Source organism: Saccostrea cucullata, unplaced genomic scaffold (assembly GCF_032062105.1).
Source record: "Saccostrea cucullata isolate Sc308-1 unplaced genomic scaffold, CSIRO_AGI_Scuc_v1 ctg777, whole genome shotgun sequence".
Taxonomy (NCBI): Eukaryota; Metazoa; Mollusca; class Bivalvia; order Ostreida; family Ostreidae; genus Saccostrea; species Saccostrea cuccullata.
Window position 1 is genome coordinate 91063 of NW_026941711.1, and position 25594 is coordinate 116656.

The 25594-nt window shown below is 33.9% G+C and overlaps 1 protein-coding gene, 3 long non-coding RNA genes and 1 pseudogene across 4 annotated transcripts in view; 1 reads left to right on the forward strand and 4 right to left on the reverse strand.

The window, feature by feature from the left end:
• LOC134258275 (uncharacterized) overlaps positions 1-6838 on the forward strand; it is a 65715-nt gene extending 58877 nt beyond the window's left edge. Inside the window, exon 25 of the mRNA XM_062740805.1 lies at positions 6738-6838. Within this exon, the coding sequence (XP_062596789.1) occupies positions 6738-6824 (87 nt within the window). The 3' untranslated portion in view covers positions 6825-6838. The remainder of the gene's footprint in view (positions 1-6737) is intronic.
• LOC134258276 (uncharacterized) lies at positions 2677-3883 on the reverse strand. Its single transcript, XR_009990131.1, has 3 exons — positions 3548-3883; positions 3091-3264; positions 2677-2919 (listed from the first exon to the last, which is right to left on the reverse strand). It is a non-coding gene; the product is annotated as an uncharacterized LOC134258276 (long non-coding RNA).
• Positions 6839-12028: 5190 nt separating the features above from the next.
• LOC134258278 (uncharacterized) lies at positions 12029-19409 on the reverse strand. Its single transcript, XR_009990132.1, has 4 exons — positions 19327-19409; positions 16187-16271; positions 15170-15272; positions 12029-12180 (listed from the first exon to the last, which is right to left on the reverse strand). It is a non-coding gene; the product is annotated as an uncharacterized LOC134258278 (long non-coding RNA).
• LOC134258274 (uncharacterized) lies at positions 16918-18765 on the reverse strand. The gene is made up of 3 exons (XR_009990130.1): positions 18107-18765; positions 17891-17962; positions 16918-17761 (listed from the first exon to the last, which is right to left on the reverse strand). It is a non-coding gene; the product is annotated as an uncharacterized LOC134258274 (long non-coding RNA).
• Positions 19410-23540: 4131 nt separating the features above from the next.
• LOC134258277 (uncharacterized) lies at positions 23541-25389 on the reverse strand (annotated as a pseudogene).
• Between the last annotated feature and the right edge of the window lie 205 nt (positions 25390-25594).

Below are 25594 nucleotides of genomic sequence, written 5' to 3' on the forward strand. Positions count from 1 at the left end.
CATGTGTCATTTAATACTTTTAATACATAAAACTTTTTGCTCATTATTGTCAAACAAATGGATTTTATAAATTTAATCCACGTGCACTGACGACCACATGTTTAGAAACGAGGGAGGGGGGGGGGGTTAAATTATTAGTAGACTTTCATTTTTTGTTGTAACTTTCAATCTAATGTTAGTTTATATAAATGCTTATTTTTCGATTCTATTTTTAACCCTTTTTTAAATATGTTCACAGAAACACCCCTTAAAAATATATTGGAATCTTTTTCTTTCCGCCTTTCAACTGTGATCAAGGTAATTTACAAGAACGATCACGGGCTCCGAGTGCATGGCAACTGAAAACCTGTTTTGCTATATGTACATGTTGAGTTCACGGCTTAATGACACCTGAAAATTACGACTGGATTTTATTTTTTTTAAATAAAATGGTTCTATAAATAATTGATGGGTACATATTATAAATCAGCGGATTTCATCTTTTATTTGTTAATCCGAATTTCTAGCAGTAAACAGTAAAATAAACAGAACTGATTTGGTATTCTTTTCATGAATATCGTGTAAGAAAGCTTAAGAGTAAATCATTAATAATTAATTATTATTTGTTTTATAAATCACGTACTTTTTATTTCATCTAAGATATTACAGTTGTAATATACCTGAATGCCGGTGTAAAGATCGATCTACATTGTATGTACATGTACAATGTATAGTCAAATGCCGCGACTATTAATTAATGTACACATATATACATACGTTTAGTTGGGTTTTGAAATGAAGGATTTTACAGTATGATGGGTATACTGAGGTTAGTTGATAAGCTTCACGTAAAAAGAGAAAGAGAATAAAAATAGATTAAGACATGACATCACATTTAGCCCCATCCCCTTCACCGGTTTCCTTCCTATAGATAATGCTTACGTAAGAAAAAAATTCTTTGAAAATGAATCAATAATCAAGATAAGAAAATAAGAATTCGAATTTGTGTTTAATTTATTAAAGTCATATACGCTATATGAACGCCGAATTTTGAGTGAAACAAAATGATTAATGATTTAAAACACATGAAGTGTAATGAAAAAATAATACTTTCCACAAAATTGTGCTATAGATGTCGTTGTAATAACAAAACAATTAAACAATATCTAGGAATTAAGAATTCAGTCTTTTCATGAATATTGATGAAGGAAGTACGTAAACAGTAGGTCTATATATAGAAACACATGTCCACGGGAAATCACAGACAACGAGGTATATGTTGCATTTTGATAACATTTTTTAACAACTATCAATATAAGGTCAATATGCGTCGTAACAGAGAAGATTATTGATACTGAATACATTAAAAGATAAGTACCATTAAGTAAGACGCTTGCCATCCACGTCAAAAGTGAGTAGTATCTCAAACAGCCTACCTTGTTTTCTTTACGCCACGTGTGTTTATCAATCTAAAAGTAGCGATGGCGTCACGTGCTGGATTTATTTAAAAATAGCTATTTTTCTTTCCTTGCAGGAAAATAAAAAAATATAATTTGATAACTTTGTAACGCGTTTAATTTTAATGGTGTAATTTACAGTATTTTCGTAATTTTTATTGATAAACAAATTATATCAATTTCCAATCGTATTTTAACTGGCGCAAGTTATAGCGTGTATACTTTTAAATCATACTCGTAAAAATATTACATTGAAATGAATGACTAATGTATGAAAAATGTATTTTATTAAACAGTCATTCATGATATCGGCATATCGTTTTTAAACAGTTGGATAAATAAATAAATACGAAATGACAATTATTTATTAATTAATTTCAACTGTCAGAGTATTAAATATTTCTATCGGTTTATATAATACTTATAAACTGATATTTAATTTAAACAGCTGCTAAATGTGGCTTTGTGAAAGATTTCCATTTAATTAATGATAAAACCGAAATAATGCCCGAGATATTCCGAGTAGAAAATCCAAACCGAGGCCAAAACGTGCGAGAATCGTGCACAAAGCGTGTGAGAAACGTGTACAAAGCGTTTCGTGCAGCCTTTCATGTAAACCGTGCAGCCTTTCGTGCAAAGCGTTTCGTGAAAACCGTGTAGCGTTTCGTGTAAACCGTGCAGCGTTTAATGCAAACCGTGTAGCGTTCGTGCACCGTTCGTGCAGCGAGCGTGTGGGATAGTAGCACGTCTCAGGGTCTGTAACGGAAAATATTCTCGAAGTAAAAGTACGTTAGGCTAAAGCTCCAGGATGTACAATTTCATAAATGTGCAGAATTATCTTCTAAATATCCTTCCACCACAAGAAATAGTCCCTCATAAATCTTGCTTCTTTGTAGATTTTTAATTAGTTTTTTCGTTGAATGTTAAAACATTAACATTGTTGAACTTAAATATGTTATTAAAATTGCATTTTAACGATTAGTTTTGGAGTAATGGGTTCTGCGTGAACTTTTCTAAAAAGCTGACGAGTGACATAACTTAATGTGATTCAATTTTGACAGTAAAATAGACCCTATTAGGATGAAGGAAGAGAAAAAATGAAGAGCTAAACCAACAGACCACGTTCCATATTTTTTTTAAAAATCCTTCAAAATTAGGATAAGGAAGACAACTTATGCATAAATCTACAAAGCAGTACAATAAAATGGTATTCATTAAATAACATCGCTATTACTATATCTGAAAGATGATGCTTGTATTGTAATTGTGAAAACTTTTAGTGTTGAGTCATACGGAGGGGTCGTGCTTAACACAACCGTGTCATAAGTTGTAACAGGCGTTGTTGAATTCGTTACTGTCGTTGTTGAAGGCGTTGATGTTATGTGCTCTTCAACTTCGATATTTACCGACTGTCCGTCGATTTTGCAGGTTATGTTCATATCGGCTGTATATGGGATGGTGAGCTTAAAACCATTTTCTAGAGCTGGAAAATTGTCAAAACGGTGTAAATGAGTAACGTCGATGTTTTCTCTAAAGTTAAACAAAATACATACTTTGCTTTCATTTTCATAGTTTGAATTCAAGAACATTGACTTTAAATTGTGCTTTCTGACTAACCTAATTTCATGAAATCATTTTTGCAATGTACATGTACCTTGGGCTTCTCCAAAGCAATTATTTTTTTCATTAAATCTGTTCCATCGGCAATGTTCCAAATCGTCTATGCTTACAATGCGTATACCACTCTCCGACATTTTGTATGATTCATGCTCGCATGAAATTGTTACATGTGAGTGGTTATGGTAGGCTGTCGTTCTAAAATCTCTGACTGGAAGAACAATAAAGATACATTATATTTTTGTACAAGTATGCATCTCATATTCCTGATTAATTAATTAAATAAATTTCATAGATCATTGACTAATTTGAATACAAGTTAAACATGCTCTACCCATCAGATTCTTAGCCTTCATTCCGTACATTCACTTCAATTCGTCCTACTCATTCGACTAAAAAGTTTTTACAATGTTAATGCATTTTCAAACTTATCTACTCAAAATGTAGAAAAAGTCGAGCGTTAGATAATTCACGAAATAATCTTTAATGCTTACCACATGGCTTTAGCAGAGTGCTCTCCTGTGTCGTTTCGTTATTTTGGCAGGTGGTGTTTACCCATAGTCTTTTTCCTGCGTGGTGAGTATAATTAAATTGCGTCAAAATACTAAATGTCCACTACTGCTGTTATGAAAACTTTTCACGTTTGAATCTACTATATAGTGGCAGTCGATGTTTCCACTATTGTTCCTACAGAACACTAAGTCGTATTTAAACGATTTTGACATCAAGATAATCCGGACATTTTTAATTTCACACTTTATAAACATTTCTACTCTCAGTTCTTCTGAGTGGCATGTTCCTCTTTCTAGATCATCTGCATTCCAGATAAGCCCTAGTATTCCTTTGAAGAAGAATATAAAACCTTCAAAACTTTTTTTTCAAAAGATAAAACGATCTTATTGAAAAATTCTTGAAAATAACAACTTGTTATGTTAATGTACGTTAATGTATTAAGTTTACCCACATAGATTTTCATCTTTCCTTTAAAATGTCACAATAATTATTCATAACATGACATAAACCTATAAAGATTAATAAGGATGGTTGCAGTAAGGTGAACATTTGAACATTGTAGAAAATAACAATTTCTTGATATAGATATTTTTAGAACATCGAAGACAGTTAACAATTTCTTTATACTTTAGCCCAATCAATTTCAGGGGAATTTAAATTTGTACTTGAGAGGAAAACCCAATCCAATAGTCCATATTCTGGTTTGCATGAAAATCTTCTTCTCTGCTCCTGGGTATTAAATAAACTAACTAAGCACATAGTTATGATGGCCCCAGGGTTAGGGGTTCTGGTGTTAGGGTGGGGCTCAATTGATTATATAGTGAAAATGCATTTATTCTTTTGAAATCTTCTTCTCTGCTTCTGAATATTCAATAAACTAACGAAGCTAATAGTTATGATGTGCAAGAGTGCCTCTTCCAAAATTATAAATTTTATGGCCCCAGGGTTAGGGGTTCCGGTGTTAGGATGGAGCTTTATTGATTATATAGTAAAAATACATTAATTCTTTGAAAATAATTTCCTTTGCGCCTGTGTTTTATGCCAATGATCCAAGTATATATATTATATGATGAAGAAAGGAACATCTAGCAAAGTGGTTTTTTTAAGCCCCCTGGGTCAGAGGGGGAGGGGGGTACTCAGTCTGAAAATAAATTAATGCTTTGAAATCTGCTCTTTGGTATTAATCAACCATTTTATGATAAAATTTGCAATTTTTTTAATATGTGGCCCCTGGGTCAGTGGTTCCATTGGGGTGAGGAGCACAACTGGGTACAAACTCACTGTGGAAGTGCATTTTCTCTTTTTTACTCTGATCTTTTTCTGAGTATAAAGTAAGTTAATTAATAATTATGATAAGCAATGGTGCCTCTTTCAAATTCAAAATTGTGAATTGTGAATTTCATGGCCTCTGGTTTAAAACACGAACCAAATTTCATTGTTTGAAAGTTTTTACACAATACTCAGGTGACCTATAAAGCCTGTGGGCCTCTTGTTTTTACTAAAAACCTCTCACACTTCCTATTTATTTTGTACGACACAAATACGTTATTTAATAATAATTAAAACGTAATTAAAACGTATAAGCCCAACCATGTACAGTGTATGTAAAGGATATTTTTTATTCGATAGCTGATTATTTAACGTGTTCTAGCACAGTTTCGGAATTTAATATTCACACAGTTTCCTGAGTTATGATATCACGTGGTATATCATAATATTCAACGTGTCACAGCCCTTGGTTACAACAGAGAGAGCAAGTGTAAGAGGGAGCAGTTTTTGTTTTCTCTTTGAAATCATAATCGCATATTTGTCTATTAATTAAGTTGTAGATTAGATTTTGATCATCCCTGCAAAAGAAAACTATCTTTTTAAAGTTATTATTTTGACGTAAATTTATCATATCCTTTTCAGTAATAATTAAATGAAGAAAATCACGTACTTTGTAAACTCAGATGGACACAACATACAAATAAAATGTTCAACTTTACTACCATCGTTTAATATATTTGAATATATAAAATTTAAAATATTTTATTCGAACACTACAAAATAAAATAATATTAAATGTCAAATGGTCGGTAAGTCTAACTACACAAAAGTACCCAGGCGTAAAGGGCGCAGTGTAGTAAGGGCCCTTAACAATGCCCAAAATATCGTGCTAAATCTGTTAACGTATATGTTCAAATTTATTGCTTATTTGTGTTCTTGAATACATCACCAAAGAAGAAATTTATTGCAGATAAAACATATTGCCTGCAAATGCAGTATTCCTTGATTGGTGAGGACATAGGCGAATTGATTGTTGTTGAGTTCGATTTTGTAAACTGGAAGAACAATATCAAAATCAGAAAAACCGGGCAGCAGTTAGCGGGCGAATGGTTGTACCTAGAAACGGATGTAGAACTCAACGCTAACACTTACGTAAGTAGAAATAATGTTTAAGTTTCAGTAGCCCCCTACCGGTGAAACCGGAAATTGATGGAAGTTCCCTTGTTACAATTGATATTTTATGGACAATCTCTTGTTACAATTGATAATTTATGGACGATCTCTTATCACAATTGATAATTTATGGACGTACAATTGATAATTTATGGACGTACAATTGATAATTTATGGACGATCTCTTATCACAATTGATAATTTATGGACGTACAATTGATAATTTATGGACGTACAATTGATAATTTATGGACAATCTCTTGTTACAATTGATAATTTATGGACATTCTCTTGTTACAATTGATAATTTATGGACGATCTCTTATCACAATTGATAATTTATGGATGTACAATTGATAATTTATGGACGTACAATTGATAATTTATGGACGTACAATTGATAATTTATGGACGATCTCTTATCACAATTGATAATTTATGGACAATCTCTTGTTACAATTGATAATTTATGGACCATCTCTTGTTACAATTGATAATTTATGGACATTCTCTTGTTACAATTGATAATTTATGGACGATCTCTTATCACAATTGATTATTTATGGACGTACAATTGATAATTTATGGACGATCTCTTATCACAATTGATAATTTATGGACAATCTCTTGTTACAATTGATAATTTATGGACATTCTCTTGTTACAATTGATAATTTATGGACACTCTCTTGTTACAGCTGATAATTTATGGACATTCTCTTGTTACAGCTGATTATTTATGGAAGTATTGGATCGGGTTATCGAGGAGACATCGCCATCGACAACGTAAAACTGTTTCCTTACCCCTGTCCATAGGAACTGCGGATCTACAGTGACACTATTTAACGCCAGGAAATCCTTGATGATCTATTGTCATCCCCCTGGACATAGAGTTTATTATTTGATGTCAACTACATGTATGAAAAGGGCCTGCATGCCCTGATCAGAAGTGAACTTATAAATTTGTAGCTTCACGTAGCAAACAGAATAATCCTCCGTGAGCTTTCAATGTATAACTTGCTTTGTTAGTCTTTATTTGCATTTTTTTACATTATCATGTACACACATTTTTCGACTACGTGGCTTTTAAACAATTACCGTATTGGCTATTTCATATGTCCTTCTTGCGAATTTCTTTAAAACATAAATTGCTTTGAGAATAAAGTGTTTGGAACAATACATCTGCAGCATTAAATTACTGTAGTACGGTTTGAGCATCTGTTTAGAATTTTACCTTGTGTCTCTGATTTGAATTCCAACCATAAGACGATAATGGTTCTTCAGGCAAGATCGCATAATCCGGGGTCCATGTCGCAGTAATTGCTGGCACGGAAATTTATGTAAATGCTCATTGGCTTCAGTGCCGATTATATACCTCTAAATTTGCGGCCCTTCATTGGCATGAGGCGGAAAGTAGAATGCTACGGAAAATACAAAGGATTTAAATAACATGTAATATTTTTTTTTCAATTCCAACATTTAAAGGTCAAGTATAATATTTTTGTGAAAATTCATAATTATTCATTATTGTCAACCTCTGGAGCAATATTAATGACATTCTGAGGTCTGTTTATTTTTTTGTCACCAATTTCCATCACTAATCGTCGTTTAAACTTACCTGTGAGACAAGTGGATTATTTATTGTAAATCGCTTATCTCCCTTGTTGCGTGACGTCATCAGAGACAGCGTGAAATAGGAAGTGCATGCTATATTGCCGTGATTGGAACATTATTGTTTGCGAGATGTTGCCAAGTGGGCTTTTAACTGTACAATAAGTCGGAACAAGACATGAGTATATATTCCCTACGCACCTGAAATTGAGGGAAATACATGTATGGACATTCAATTTAAAAAGAGATGGTTTTGAGCCCAATAAACACGAAACACTATAATATAAGTGACATTTTACATAGACCAGTATAGGCTACATTTTAATTAATTGTAAAATTATCTCTCACGAATTTCTTTTTTTTTTCAATTCCAATTCCAATTGCAATTTGCAATTAATCAGATTAGGTATTTATAGCCGCAATACTGTTTTGAGGAAAATTTTTTTTATTCTTGTTACAGTACTCAACAAAATCACAAGTACCTGACGATTGGTTCATTTACTTTGCCCCTTCCCCCCTACTGAAAATAAAACTAAGCAAAATAAACATGAATTCCTTGTTCGTCATACCAATACTTCGATATCTCATATTTTCCGCATTTGTCAAGTTTTAGAGATTGGCCCTTTACATTAAAGCACATACTCGGTATATACATGTACATGACTGAACATTACGCGGCACCAAGTCAAAGTACACGTATTTCGGCGTAAACCTCTAACATGCTGGAGTAAAAAAAATACTAGCAATTTTCATATACTGTGAAGGAACAATCTCTAAAACTTCACTGACAAAAAACGGAAGGTGAGGTATAATAGACAAGGAATTGATTATCTGCCAAGTTACGTGTCAAAAAAAAAAATCTCAGGTGGGATGGGGTATTCCCCCCCCCCAAAAAAAAAATCCGCGCATGATATATGTCTCAGAAAATATTTACTCAAGAATGTGTTCATTTACTTCCAGTTGTCCCTTTTCTAGAATTTTTTTATATTAAAATTGTTTCCATTACATATTTATTCAAACAATAAAACCGCAGTGTTCATGCACGCGAGTGACTGATCCTCAATTTATTGCCCGCAGTTTTGTTTTCCTCCAGCACTTATTTTTTTCTTGTGCTGGCGTCTTGACATAGTTACCACAAGCTTAAGAGCATATCAAATCAGAGTGTGTACTTAAAATAGTTTTGTTTTCTTTTTTCTAAACTAAATTAGGGTGAAATAATTCGTATAAAAATATTTTTAGAATGAAAGCGCTACGTACAAAGATATTCAGGCCTGTATGAAGCATGTAATATCCGTTGAGAGGGACAACAAAGAAATGTTACTTCGAAGTAGTAACTGGAGGGGGGGGGGATAAAAATTACTTGTTACACATAAATTAAAAAGGCGCCAGACAAATGTTTATTTACCACAGGTTCTTAGGGACGGGGAAAATTCATACCCTCTGATACTAAAACAGAATACCTGGTCGAGTATAGCCTTAAATTGCAGTCCTGTTCAATATAGTCAAGAAAGTAAATTGTTTCTTTTGGTATACACTATATGTTATTTTACTCTACACTGGTTTTCCTCACTTATGTTTCGATTTCATGAATAGGTAAATAACCTCGATCTTACATTCCTCGAATCTCTTAGTAAAAATGGGGTTTTAAGGCTTTTTACCGCCAAGTCTTTTCTATGTGCGATATGGAGAACAAGTACTGGTATCTAACAAATTAAAAGGGCTGAAGAAGGAAAATGGGACTGCAGGGAAACTTTTCCAACCACTCGGGTAGGTGGACGTGTTCGTATCAGGGAGGGATCGACGAGCAGAAGATCATTTCTCTGACAGGACATAGGTTTGGAAGAGCAATCAGAAACGATCTGAATCGGCTCTGTCCGAGCGTGTTATTTCATGAAATAAAGGAAAACCCGAACAACTGTGCTTAAAATGAGTCTGAAAATATCAGGGATGAACCTAGGAATCCGTGTTGGACAGTTTTGTTGATTCCACAAGTTAAAATGCGAAAGACAATGCTGACCTTCCCAATACATGTATCTAAGAGCCAGGATCAGTGTTTAACAATTGTGTATTTCATTTTAAGCTTTGAATGACTGTATTAGCAGTGAACAATATGAATTCATTTTGGGGGGGGGGCATTAAATTTCATAGTTCTTAATTTTAAATTATTAAACTGTGTTCATATAACGTCATGTAAACACTTTGAATTGCAATTAAATAATACATTAAACTTTTTTTTTGGGGGGGGGGGGGGGGGGGGGGGGGGGGTAAATTTCAAACTACACTTCATAAAGACGGCGTGTCGTTCACAGACATGTCAAGGAAAACTTAACAAAACTTGTTTATTAGGGAAAATATGAATTGCGCAGGTGAGAGGAAACCTCGCGAAAGATGCAAAGAGTATGTTTTTTCGATGAGTTAAAAAGAGCGGCCTTGTGAAATATAGTAGCTTTAAAGCTTATTTTACCTAATAAGCTACGTACAATCCCGAAATAAAGAATTACGAATGAACAGGAAAGCCATTTACGCTTCCACTCACAATTTTGTCAAGGATTGTATACGTGTAAAAGAATTATGGAAAAAATTAAATGATGGCAGATTTTATAAATTATCTTTTTCCTCATATGTCTTGTAAGACATCTCTGGACAGAAAAGAGTTTGTTAAAATTACAATCAGAATTAGCTCAGAAGTTGAATTTCCGCACCAAATATAAATACACAATTCACATCTTCCTAACCCAACTTCAAATTCTGTGCCTTAAGTTTGTTCTTCATCGCAACAATGCATAGATACTTTTATGTTGGGTTTGGATTTATATCGAATTAACTGTCATTTGAAAGAGATAGATACATGTTCTACAAAAGACCTTTTTTTATTCTTAGGGACTCTTCATAAGCACTTTATTTTCCACTGGGTGAAAAAAGTGGTTTCCCATCAAGGGAAACTTTATGGAAACCACATGGAAACCTCAAGTTTACATCATGTTTCCCAGTGGTTTCCGTAGCGGATGCTAGGTTATTCCGCCAAGTTTCCGTGACACGGAAACCCCCTACGCTCCGATTCCATAAGGTATCCCGAACCACGGAAACCTCTGTAAACCTGAAGTTTCCCGAACATCCATGTAGTTTCCCGTAATGGAATGGGAAACCTGAAGATTCCACTGGTTTCCAGAATCAGGAAACTTGATGGAATCGGAGCGTAGGGGGTTTCCGTGGAATGGAAACTTGGTGGAATCTTTAGGTTTCCTTTTACGGGAAACTACATGGAAGCTCGGGAAACCTCACGATTCCTAAAGTTTCCTTGACTCAGGAAACCATATGGAATCGGAACGTAGTGGTTTCCGTGGAATGGAAACTTGATGGAATCTTTAGGTTTCCTTATATGGGAAACTACATGGACGCTCGGGAAACCTCACGATTCCTAAAGTTTCCTCGACTCAGGAATCCATATGGAATATGAGCGTAGTGGTTTCCATGGAATGGAAACTTGATGGAATCTTAAGGTTTTCTTTTATGGGATACTACATGGAAGCTCGTGAAACCTTATGATTCCTGAAGTTTCCTTGACTCAGGAAACTATATGGAACTTGTTTAGCACTTTCTGTGTGGGGGAAACTTGGTGGAATTATCTGGAGTCCCATTCCTGGTGGAAATTACTGGGAAACTTCAAGGTTCCCTAACTTTTCTAAAGTAAATGTATTCCAAGTAAAAGAAAAAAAGCATTATCATTTTATATGTTTAATAATTCATTTGATGTACAAAAACTGTAACTGAATTTTTCAATGATATCAAAATATTAAATAAATTCATATATCTTAGAAAAACAATGGAACAGTCTTTCACATTTAAGTCCATTCATAAGGGTCATTAAGTACTTCTTTCAACATCAGTTTCCTGGTTTTCTTCACATTACCTATGATCTGCAATATTCATACAAAATTATTTTATGATGTCAGAAATATAATGCTTGAATACAACTTAGAAATCTGAAAAATCAGTCAATGTTCTTTAAAATACCAATATCAATAATTACTTTCCATGACCATGATACAAATGATTTCAGCATTTAATGTAGCTCTTAAATGTTTAATGCTTTATGATAAGTAAAAAAAATAACATAATATAAATAATGTTTTCAGCCTTCTTATGTCATTGAGAATATATTACTACATGTATCTCATACTAAGAACCCTGCTTTAAGTTTGATTAGTTTGAGAGAAAACATGCCCTTTATAAAAACAAAAATATTAGGGAGAGATTTTTTTTTTATTTTCATATTCGACCTAGATATTGGTTGAAGATCATTGCAGACTCTCCAACCCATTGCACAAAAGCTAGATTACACCAGGGGAGAAATATACTCTGGACTACAATTTTAAATAAAGATATACAGTAGATTTTGATACTGACCTTTGACCTAGAAAATTAGTCGAAGGTCACTCTTCATCCTCTATCCACAGGCTCTCTGTAGTTTAAGTTTGGGAGAGAAATATATGCTCAGAACAAGTCATTATCAGATGGCGTGATGGGTAGACACTGTCTTAGGGCATCCACAGAACAGGACCTAAAAATAATGCAATATATATGTATTACAGTATATATACACATGTACTTGTATGTTAATGATTTATCATATGCTGCATTGGACACATATGATTTTATCATGGTTTAAGTATACATGTATCTTATGAGTAATTTTATACCGGTATTGCATGTATGCTCAGTTTATTTAAAAAATAAATAACAAGTTTATAAACTTCAATGGGAGAGATACCACAAATGTATATATAAACAAGTTATATATATTTTTTTTTTACATATATTGACCAACATTATATACATCCATTCATCCTGTTCATGAATTGGCTGATCAAAATTCAGTGAGTTTTAGATCTATATGATATACCATAAAGGACTTTCACATTTACAAAAGTTATTCCCCTTCTCAGGGTCGATCTGGGGTCAACCGGCTTAAGACGCTGTTTTCCCTCTTTAACCGTATCAACTTTGACGGACAATATCTAAGAAATAAAATCGTATGAACATATTCATTATGATTTTCATGTTGCCCCCCATACTCTGGCAATACAGATCGTAATTGTCCAATATTTTTGAAGATTTAAAAAATTAACAAGTAACTTACAAAGAACAAAGTGGGAAAAATGAGCGATACGCCGACAATTGGAGAAAACTCTTAGGAATGTGAAATTTGTCTATTGTTGATGACAATTCCTGTTTTAATGTCACTGAAAAAATAAGAGACATTAAAAATTTAAGCCCTATTGTCATACACGCATGCTGTTTTTTCATCCATATAACCTTTTAGTATCATAAAATTTACCAAAATTTAATACTTTAAATAATTTCATTGAATATCTATACAAGAGGCCCACGGGCCTTATAGGTCACCTGAGCATCATGCAACAACTTTCCAGTTACAGTGTATTGAATTTGATTCATGTTTTAAGCCAGATGCTATATGGCATTCACAATTTTGAAAGGGCACCATTGATCATCATAACAATAAACTTAGCAGTTGCTTAGCTTGGTTACTGAATACCCATACGCAGGGTAGGGGAGCAAAAATGGACTCCAACTGATCAGTAATATTCATTAATAATCAGTAGTGCCCCTAACACTCTGACATAAACCCCTGACCCTAAGTTGCACAAATTTTTAAAAGGCACCCTTAAAATTGCCTATAAAAAGTAAATAAATGTTTTATCAATACAAAGGACCAGATTTCAAACAATTAATTCATTTTCAGTATATAAGTAGAGCCCCCCCCCCCCCCACCCCTGACCCTGGGGCCTTGAAATTCACAATTCTGCAAGATTAGGGCCCTTGCTCATCATAACTATATAGGTAGTTCATCTGCTTCATACCCAGAGACAGAGAAGAAAATTTTCAAAGATTTAATGTATTTTCACTATATAATCAGTAGAGCCCCACCCTAATACCAGAACCCCAGACCCTGGGGCAATGAAATTCCTAATTTTAGAAGAGGCATTCTTGCTCATCATACATGTAACTATGCACTTACTTAGTTTATTTAATACCTAGGAGCAGAGAAGAAGATTTTCAAAGAATTCATGTAATTTCACTTTATAATCAATAAAGCCCCCACCCACCCCACCAGAACCATTGACACTGTGGCCATAAAATTCACAATTTTTGTAGAGGCACTCTTGCTCATCATAACTATGCACTTTGTTAGTTTATTTAATACCTAGGAGCAGAGAAGAAGATTTTCAAAGAATTCATGTAATTTCACTATATGATCAATAGAGCCCCCCCCCCCAACACCAGACTTGACTCTGGGACCATAACATTCACAATTTTGGTTGAGGCACTCTTGCACATCATCACTATGCACTTAGTTAATTTATTTAATACCTAAGGACAGAGAAGAAGATTTTCAAAGAATTCATGTAATTTCACTATATAATCAATAGAGCCCCCCTAACACCAGAACCCTTGACCCTGGGGCCATAAAAGTCAAAATTTTGGTAGAGGCACTCTTGCTCATCATAACTATTTACTTACTTGGTTTATTTAATACCCAGGGGCAGAGAAAAAGATTTTCAAAGAAATCATGTATTTTTACTATATAATCAATAGAGCCCCACCCTAACACCAGAACCCCTGACCCTGGGGCCATTAAATTCAGAATTTTGGTAGAAGCACTCTTGCTTATCATAACTATGTACTTACTTGGTTGATTTAATACCCAGGGGCAGAGAAGAAGATTTTCAAAGAAATCATGTATTATTACTATATAATCAATAGAGCCCCACCCTAACACCAGAACCCCTGACCCTGGGGCCATAAAATTCACAAATTTGGTAGAGGCACTCTTGCTCATTATAACTATATACTTACTTGGTTTATTTAATACCCAGGAGCAGAGAAGAAGATTTTCAAAGAAATAATGCATTTTCACTATATACTTATTTAGCCCCGCCCTAGCACTAGAACCCCTGACCCCAGGGCCATGAATTTCACAATTTTGGTAGAGGACTCAATGCTGATTACAATCATGCAAATAGTTTGACTGCTTGATGTCCAGGAGTAAAGAAGAAGATTTTTAAAGATTGCACTAATTTTAGTGGTTTTGGCCCCACCCATTAGGCCCCAGGGGGGCAAGGATCATGAAATAAATAACAAGTTTATAAACTTCAATGGGAGAGATACCACAAATGTATATATAAACAAGTAATATAATTTTTTTTTACATATATTGACCAACATTATATACATCCATTCATCCTGTTCATGAATTGGCTGATCAAAATTCAGTGAGTTTTAGATCTATATGATATACCATAAAGGACTTTCACATTTATTCCCCTTCTCAGGGTCGATCTGGGGTCAACTGGCTTAAGACGCTGTTTTCCCTCTTTAACCGTATCAACTTTGAGGGACAATATCTAAGAAATAAAATCTGTATGAACATATTCATTATGATTTTCATGTTGCCCCCCATACTCTGGCAATACAGATCGTAATTGTCCAATATTTTTGAAGATTTAAAATATTAACAAGTAACTTACAAAGGACAAAGTGGGAAAAATGAGCGATACGCCGACAATTGGAGAAAACTCTTAGGAATGTGAAATTTGTCTATTGGTGATGACAATTCCTGTTTTAATGTCACTGAAAAAATAAGAGACATTAAAAATTTAAGCCCTATTGTCATACACGGATGCTGTTTTTTCATCCATATAGCCTTTTAGTATCATAAAATTTACCAAAATTTAATACTTCAAATAATTTCATTGAATATCTATACAAGAGGCCCACGGGCCTTATAGGTCACCTGAGCATTATGCAACAACTTTCCAGTTACAGTGTATTGAATTTGATTCATGTTTTAAGCCAGATGCTATCATATTTCATATAAATATGTGCATAATGAGCCTTTTTTATTCATTCAGAACATATGGTATGCGCCTCATTTCCCCAAGAAATTTTCAAAGACAATGGACTATCTGTAAGCAGAAATCATTGCTGTTTACTTACATTGGAAAAATTTATGAAAATAATTAATTTCCTATTTTTTTTTTATTTTAAATAATGCTAAAAATAATTTAATCTATTAAAATTAATCTAACTGACTGTAAAATAATATTTTTCATAATCTTAATCTATGGGCAGATCACTCTAACTTCATAAAACTACCTGATATTAAAGTAGAACTCTTTAGTGTGCAGTTTTTAGAGCTTCCTTTAAGTAATCAAAATACATAACAGCAAGAAATCAGTTGATAAGCATTTCCTTTTTTTTCATTCAAATTTTTGGAGAGATCTCAGATTTTTTTCCTGTTCAATTCAGGTTCAAGACGACAAAGTTTTTTTTGAAGTGTATGTATTAGAGAACCGATTGTATGTCAATCATAGCAATACACATATAACATGGAGGGGGCAAACTGTTTCAGCCCTAGCTTTGACATAAAACTTCTTGTAGCCCACAGCTAATATACCACAGTTCAGTATTTAAATAAAATTTAGAATCTTTTTTTTTCAGGCAATTGTCATATACATACTAATCATGAATGAATTACTGCTTACCAAATGACCACATCCTGAATCATCATACATTTTCTATGATTTTATCTCACTGGTTTTCTTTTAAAGTCACACAGTTTTCTCCTCTCTGAAATAATAAATTATGTCCAGGTACTATTGCATTCTAATTTAAACTAATTATGTAATAGCATTAGCAAAAACCGGGATGGAAGAAAAAATAACCAGAGGTCTCTGTCGAGACTGTAGCTCTACTGGTTTGTACTTATCAAAAACTGATGCACAGAATTATGTACCTTAGTATAGTCTACTTGTGTGCCAAGTTATATTGAAATCAGACTAAAATTTAAGGAGGAGTAGTGTTTGCAGACAGACGGACAGACAGACAGACGGACGCCGGACGCATTACTATTGCATAAGCTCTTCTGGTCTCTGACCAGTAGAGCTAAAAACAAGATGCGCTTGTGAAACACAGCAACAAAGTTCGAAAATGCAATTTTTTTAGCATAAAAGTCACAGTCAAGATCACATAATCATTGTCCTTGTTGCCATTTGAAAGCACTTCATTAGTGGAGTATGCATACTAAATATGAAGCCACTATCTCGGATAGTTCTAAAGTTATGGTGAAGGTTTAAGTTGACAACAGACACTCAGACAGACACACTGACAGATATACAGTTATGGCAAAAGTTTGAACATTATAACTTAACTTGGTATACACACAGCCACTTCGAGGTATCAAGGGTAAAATTCACAGCACAGCGGGACTGCCAATGTTGGCAATTTACGTTGGCCCAATGTCCTACTGCTCATTGGCGCGCCGTTGGCCCAACATGTTGGGCCTATGTTGGTACAATACTGTTTGTTTATTTGTCAACGTTGGTACAACGTTATTCCAACATACCAACGCCAACGCAATATTTTGTAACGTTGGCCCAACGTTGGACCTCAGTTCAAAATATAATCATGACGTTGGTCCGACGTTGGTCCAACGTTGGTACAACACTTTTGTTAAAATGCCAACGTTGGTACAACGCTATTCCAACGTACCAATGCTAACCAAATATTTTGTAACGTTGGCCCTACACTGGACCTAAGTTCAAAATATAGTTATTACGTTCGGCGTTGATTCAAAGTTGATACAAAGCTGTTTCTTGAAATATCATTGGCACAATTATTCCTCAATACAAATGTCTTACAAAATTAATTAAATTCTGTAATTTTTATTTCCCAGATTATATGACACAATTAATTTCACCATATTTGGTCAAATACTTTTTTCCTCCTAAAATGTAACACAATGTATTCTTTGCCACTTTTACTTTCATTAAAGTATTCCATGGAATGTAACTAAAAGAGGGAAGAGGTAGAAAGTTCAAGGTTTCTCAAGGACATTCCACATCACTATGTCCACTACTAAATATCGCTTTGATATAAGAGTCTTCAAGTTCTAATTGTACAGTTTTGAAAGGTCATATTTGAATCACATAACTTTTTCTGTTGTTTATTTGTTCTTAGAATCCATGTTTTCCCACACATATAAATCAATCCCTTCCATATACAGAAAATGCCACATCAATAGTCTCAGAGTGAAGAGGGTTTTTCCATCCTGGCATTTCCTGTAAACGTTAAGGTTGTCATCAATTAAAATAGTATTTTCAAATGTTTATCAGCATAACACATATTTTTAAAGCAATCCTTAAGATTGAATTTCACATTATTAATATAAATACAAAATGGTTACTTACATCTCACTGGTAAACATTCTTGCGTTCACTTACAGATCCGGACATATCTGTTTTGTTCCAGCCCGCCAATTCCTATAAAAATTAAGATCGTCATCAATTAAAATTGTTTAATCAGCTACCCGGTACCAATAATTTGAAAACCTACATGCAGGCCATTACAATTGTGCATTTCACATTATTAATTATTTCAATAACAAAAACAAAAGCTATACTTACATTGAAAGGATTAAAATTCTTGCGTTCACTTAAACAGACACATACGCTTTGCATTGTTCAAGTGCGCGGTTAAAAAAAAAAACTGATTAAGATGACGGTTTCCTTGGAGACCTATGAGTCACCTGCCGAGCCATTGAATTTCACCAGTGACCTATTTATTTTGGAGGCCAAAACATGCAAAACACAGCACTTTAAATTTGATTCAATGATGCTAAATATAGAATCTACCAAGATACAAAATTACTATATGCAATTCACAGACTTATAAGGAATGTCTCATATTTTCCATTCAATATATAATATAGATCACATGTTTATAATGAGTTGCTTATATCATTACCATCGATTTACAATAGATAAATCTAAATTGATGAATACTTTTCGCAACATTGGGCCAACGTTGGACCAGCATTTCATCTCAAACATTACAGGCTACCTGTACATGTAATAGTAATCCCAATATTCCTACTATTGAACCAACTCCAGTTCAATCCAGCACGCCCAACACAGAGCAATGAATCATTATATTGTCAACATTTATTAAGCTGGGCCAACGTTGGGCCAATATTGAATAACCAACAATAAGTGGCAATGTTTTGTGTCAACATGTACTCAGTTACACCTACGTTGGGCCAACATTTCATACTCAACACACAATGGTCTTGATCCATGTCAACACCTACTCGGTTGGACCTATGTTGGGCCAACATCTTAATGTCCAACACCAAGTCGCTATTGTTATTGTCAACATGTTACAACAATGGGCCAATATTGGGCCAACATTACATGCCCAACACCGTTGGTTTAGTTTTCATGCCAACGTAAATGAACGTTGGGCCTACATCTGTTCCCCAACGCCAACACTCTACCAACCATACAACCAAAAACCAACGTTGGCCCAACGGAGTCATGCTATCTGGGTTAGACATTACAAAAAAAAATCTTTTGAGCAGTAAACTATAAACAATAAAACAAACCTAATCTCTTCAGAAAAGTGGACAGGCTTTCACCTACATTCACTTTTTTATGTATATTTTTCCTCCATATCGTCATGCATATGATTAAGGGTTATGCTATTCGCTACAATCTATTCCAACTGTCCAACTGTTCTGATGAGAATATCCTTCATGAATAATCGGATAAGCTGAGATTGAAGACACTTTTTGTAAAAATATCGATGCTTTTATCAAAGTTTTGAACCAAAAATATTTAATTTATACCTTGCCACAAGTCGTAAGTTCCAAAAAACAAGAGTTGGCTATCCGAAAAGTCAGAAAACACATGTATTCAAACCGGATGTTCTACAGTCTGAATTTAACTACAAAACCATGTTCGGTGTAACTATTATCATCCGGATAATTTGAGCGGGGTTATTTTTTTTTTTAATTCCAAAAAGTATTCATTTATATATAGAGAGAGAACATACATTTTAATAAACATGATAAAAGGCGAAACGTTGCCATTTTACAACATACAGCATGCACATGCACCGTGCCTTTGGGGCCTCCATAATCTAAATAATTAGAAAACCATTTAATAATCAGCAAGAATTTCTCATGCATTAAAAAGCAATGATTAGCATTGTTTTCTTAGCCAAAAATCTCAAAATTGACAAAAATCTTGAAAAAAGCCTTTGGTGTATCCTTTAGCTATATCACTGTCTCAAATCTTTTTTTTCTCTCTCTCTCTCTTTCTCTCTGCAATATATACACTTAACAATTTAAAAATTAGGTATCCAACTGTTCAAAATGGCGTCAGAACAAAAGTTGTCTCCGATAGTGAAGATTTGTTGTTGCCAAATATTACAACTGTTACTATTTACCGTAAAGAGTAAAAAAAATATAGTACACTAATCCTTCATCGTTGGCCATTGCATTTATCACAGTCTTAAAGACACTGGGTGGTGAAACCATCTTTACTTTTCACAATTACCAGCTGCTTACACCTTCTTCTTCGTCCTTCTCGATCCTCCAAAAATGGCGCCTCGGGAAATTGACCAATGAAATAAAGCGCCTACAGAGCGATGCAGGATGGGAAAAACTAAATTGTTTACATTCCGCAGTACAGTTAAGGTGCGCAATGGAAATATCGGCTAAATTTTGTATCTAAACATGTATTCGTAATCGGGATGGCGATTATTTTAAGTACATTTTTTATATCGGATAATTGTAATTATGATTAATAACTACATATCGAGGACGATTATATTTTATATTTAGACTAGTCACGTGATACGGCAGTCACGCGATTATAGCACATTGACTTGAAGTATTGATGTTACATATAAATGTCACTAGTGCAAGGGCATAACCAAGTTAATTTTCTAAGTTTAGGATATAAATATTTTCAACAAGGATTGTTATTTCTAAAAAATGCTGCGATCCTGTCTAAATTCTGCAATTTCATTGTTAAAATTATATTTGTATGACCGAATGCTATATTTTTTGCTGGACAGCGGCATGAAATATTGATATAATTAAATTGTTTTTAAGATTTCATCAGGATCGCTATAGTTGAAATGTAAAAGCTTACTTTGATCCATAGAGTGTATGCCCTTGCACTAGATCGATTTATTAAGACCCCCCACATTACCCTCCGATGTACTTGGATACAAATATACGGCAGTGTCAATTAAATACGAAAAGTACAGAAAATATATTAATAAAATAGCGAAGAAGACATCAAATTCAAGTTGAAAATTATATTTTATTTAAATAGTACATATAGAAAATAATATCTGTCTCTCTGCATACAAACTATATTTTATTTAAAGTGTAGCGATCAGTGACATACTTTTTGATTTTAGCGACAAAACAACAATACGTTTTTAAGTTTTTAAGTAGTTTAATGATCTCTCACTGCATACAAACTACGTCACGTTGTTGTGGTCATATTGACAAGTGTATTGCGATCAGTGACTTGTTTAAAAATTGCTCAAAAACATACCCTGAAAATTTGTTACACGAATTCCCTGATTTTATTTCATAGTTTCTGAAAATTTGATAAAAATTGTCTGCATCGTTTTCATGCAATTCACTCCCGAACATGCCATTATTGACGCAAGCTTTTCAGCGTTATTCTATTGAATTATATAGAGAAAACGTATTTTTTAAACCCTTTTCCTGACAATACTTTTATTAAAAAATATTAATATCTCTTAAATGGTGCAGACGAAATTATTGATTTTTTGCCCGAATCACATCGAGATTATTTGAATTAAATACATGTAAAAAAAATCATATGTATTCGGGCTCGTTTTCTCACAAATTAAATGTTCATAGTAACTTTTGAATGGCGAAAAAAGACATTTTTTAATGAATTACGCTACTAGCGCCCACGACGTCATGCTTGACGTCGCGTATATTTTCTGATTTACACTGCGTCAAAAGGAAGCAAGAAATAAAATCAAGTGAATAAAGAAAGAATCTTATGTATTAATATATTTTAATACAGTGTATAAAGATATAAAATATATTTGATAGGGATTAGGGTGGGGGGTTAACATTTAGGCACATTACAAGTTTACATAAATACGTGGACAATTTGATAATAGCTTGAAGATATTTTCTATTATCTGAATACAAAAGAAGTTTTGTTTGATAATGTCATAGAAATACATGTAACCATCATACAGCTTGAAATATCGTTTAAGCATTTTATCAAATTCCAAATCCAAAAATGAAAATCATCATGCTAATCCCATTAATAGGATTCATATCCTTGTATCTACCAGTACATTACATTGATATTAACTCACTCTAGATTAGGATGTTGCTTGTGAAAAGTGCCGAGCTAGTTTTTCAACAGCAATACTTATTTTTTTAATTTTCCCTTTCAGTACGTCCTTAAGCCCATCTACCCCTGCTTTATCAAATCTACGTTGCACTTGTTTCACGGACAGTCCATGCGATGCTAAGCTTGAACACTGGGTCTTCGTCAAAACATTTTGGCTTATCAACTGGTCATAGCCGTCTAAATGTTTTTGTTTGTTTTGCGCTTTTTTGATCTGAAGTGTGACATGCTTGACAGAAAATGCAGATTGTCGGAGAGAATCTGAGGCGCTAGATATTTTCAGCAACAGGTGGCGGAGTACCAGAACATCGTTAACAGCATTGTGGGCTTGGACCGGTGGCAGGTCTGTACCAAATTTTTGAACCAAATGCTGCAGCTTATAAGATGATTGACTGGGGAATGCCTTTTTGAAAACTTTAATGGAGTCTGAAAAACCAACAATACTTATAAGATGATCGGTGATTCCGTGCCTGTTGAATGCAGATATCAAGATCCGAGAATCAAAACATGCATTGTGAGCCACGATGAGAAGAGGGTCATACTTTCTCATCCACTCCACAAACTTTAACAGTCCCTCCTTTTCTTCCATGGATCGGACCGGTACCATGTCGGAGAACATGGTCAAACCATGCACTTCAATGCCTGTCAGTTTTGAAACCGTTTTAGTGATATAACTATTTTGAGGACGTATAAAACTGGAAAAGGTGTCCTCCGTACAATAGCTACTAGCAGCTATTTGGATGATGGAACTATCTGCCGCTGAAAGAAAAAAAAAACACTACTTTTTACCAAATTTATAGTACTTAAAGCTGGTAAAAAAGTTTACGTTAATCATGCAAACAAAATAGTTGCCTGCCCTGATAGTTTTAAATATATAATATATATATTAATTACCTAAACCAGTGGTTTCCAGATCAGCAACAATGATATTTGATGTTTCAGAAGATAGATGTGAAATTTTCGATGGTTTTCTTTCAGACATGGGAATTTCCCTGATAAGATCCTCTAACTCATCATTTGTCGCTGACAATTCTATATCTGTAGCATATGTAGTGCCTTCGCAGAGTTCCATTGTTGTCTCCGATGTTTGCCTCTGTTCCCGAAGTTTAAGACGTTCTATCTTGGCTTTGTAGGTACCTTGGACATGGTGCTTTGTGGACCTTTTTTTATCCAGAAGGTTTTGTCTTTTTTCAGTTTGTTTCCAAGGAGACAAGTTGCATGCTGAATTAACCTTTTGAAGAAAAAGAAATAAAGCAAAATCTTCCCCCAGCTTAAGATATTCATTTATATTTTAGATTTCATGTCTGCTGTAATATGGATTATTTCTTTTTGATTTAAAAAAATGAATGTTAAATTTTTACACTCAAAATATATTTTGTCATGAATAACTTACATACAAGTATACATAAGTGTTTTTACTTTTTGATTAATTTGATCGTTACAAAAAGGTCAGCCACCCTCTTCATTTATGAAACGGGGATTATGATCCGCCCATTGCAATACATTTTATTAAAACATTAAAACAGCTTTACCTGCAAAATGTACTTGTGACCTTCGTTTTTTTGGGCAACAGCAGCGGCAACTCTGTAAGAAAGGCTCTCTGATCCTGAGAAGTGTTGAGCTTTAGGTGCCTTCTTTGCTATCATCTGATTTAAATTTTTGTTTGCATTTGATGATCCAAGATCTATGTACTTTTCAGCTTTTTCAGCATGCTTCTGAAAAACATCCTGCAGGGCTTCTCTTAGTTTTTCTCCAACAAAATCTTTTCCCGAGGGCAGCGATTTATGTTCGTAAGTGCTTGGATCTTTAAGGAATCCACACCAACTGGAGTTACATTGACTGTGATCTCCGAGTGCATGCGGAACTTTTGCATACAGGTTTTTTCGGATCCCCTCTATGTCATTTTTGTTTTGTTGAATTGTATACTCAAAACATTTCTTGAAGTATTTTATGGTTTTCACAGAAAGACCTCCATGGGTTTCTTTGACCTTATTTAATGCGTTGGACAAATTCCAGACTACATGGTTTTTATCGCTACTTTTTAAAATGTTTGGTACTGCTTTTTTAGTTCTCAAAAATGTAGTGCTGTTGTCATCCATGATAAGTTTTTGTACATCCAGGCTTTTTTCTTTCAAAGACTTGATGCACTTCACGGTTAGGAAACATTCCATGCCTTTCGCTGAACCGCTCCAGTTTTTTCTTCAGCTGTGAGATTTACATATAAGCCTCTTCCTCTCTTTCGATACTGGCATTTTCTACAAGACTTGCACGCCACACCATAAGAAAGGCACTTTTTTGTACTCTTCCCAACAACCGTTACATATCCTTCAAAAAAAGTTATATCAAGCATTTATTATATATAAATATGTTCGTGTGAGTTTATTGAAAAGGTATATAAAAAACAGGTTACATGATGTGATTAAATGTTCCTTATATCTTTTCGTATATTCTAAGCAATTAAATAAAACATAAATATATTAATAAAATATTATGTTTCACTTTGAAATTGGTAAAAAATTAAGCATTATTTAAGATTGTTGTCATTTTTTAACAATAAACATATGCACCCCCTGGCCTACCCCATGATACACAAAAAGCTTTGGTAGGAATTTGTTAAATAATAGTCCATATAAACTGTAAAAAGTAATCTTTGTGTCACAAGGGGGGGGGGGGGGGGTTAAAATCTTTTCTGTTTTTCGTTTATTTCTATAGTCAGTGAAAAATACAAGTTTTACCATTTTTAGAGTTATCTCTTTTTGTAATAACAAAAGAAGATGCAGACAAAAGATGGGTACCCTAAAGCATAACGGACGGACGAGGGACGGACACCTTCATCACTATAAACCGATGTTTATTATGTGTTAAAATTGACATAATGAAAGGTACTCTCTATGGTCTATGACAAGAAAATTCATACAAGTACATGTATTTAGAAAGCAAGTGGGAGGGGGGGTGGTTGTATTGCTAAACACTGCTTTTTGAATATCAAGTACATGTATTGACGTTATTTCATATTTACCAGATAAACTATTATAATTGCGTCCTGTTCCTCTTTTCTGCCAGCCACCGCCGCATGAAACCTCTGCACCCTCGCTGAAACTTACATCTGGAGCGTCTACGCTGATGAAGAATTTTTTTTTTCGATTAACTTTTGAAAATGCATGACATGATTACATGTATCTTGGAGAATAAATTTTAGAAATTTAACCCCTTTTTACATATATAGTTAATATTATAAAAGAATTTCCCCAGTAGTATTTATTGATTTTAGGCAACTTTTATATACCTATAAGAGCAAATTATTTCAGCCTGAATTGCAGCATTACAAGAATTCTCTGCGATATCCTCCAGAACACAAATCCTATTTCTCTTTCCCGTTCTTCTAGAGTTTTGTGGTGAATAGAAGGAAGGTTAAGCTCTGCGAGGATATTGTTAACCTGCTGTTCACCAATACCAGCATGCAGCTTTGCTATAATATCAAAACTAATCATCCCCCATTAACACCTGTCCAAAAAACTAATAAATATTTTTCTTTTTTACCGGTATCTTTATTAAATGGTTGACAATTTTTTAAAAACTCTTTTTTATTTATTTATTATTATTTTAGTCTTGTAAATACGTATTAAAAGCAAGTTTTAAATCTGTTGTAAAAAGCACTATATTACTACACATTAAAGTCATATTGTAAGGAGGGAG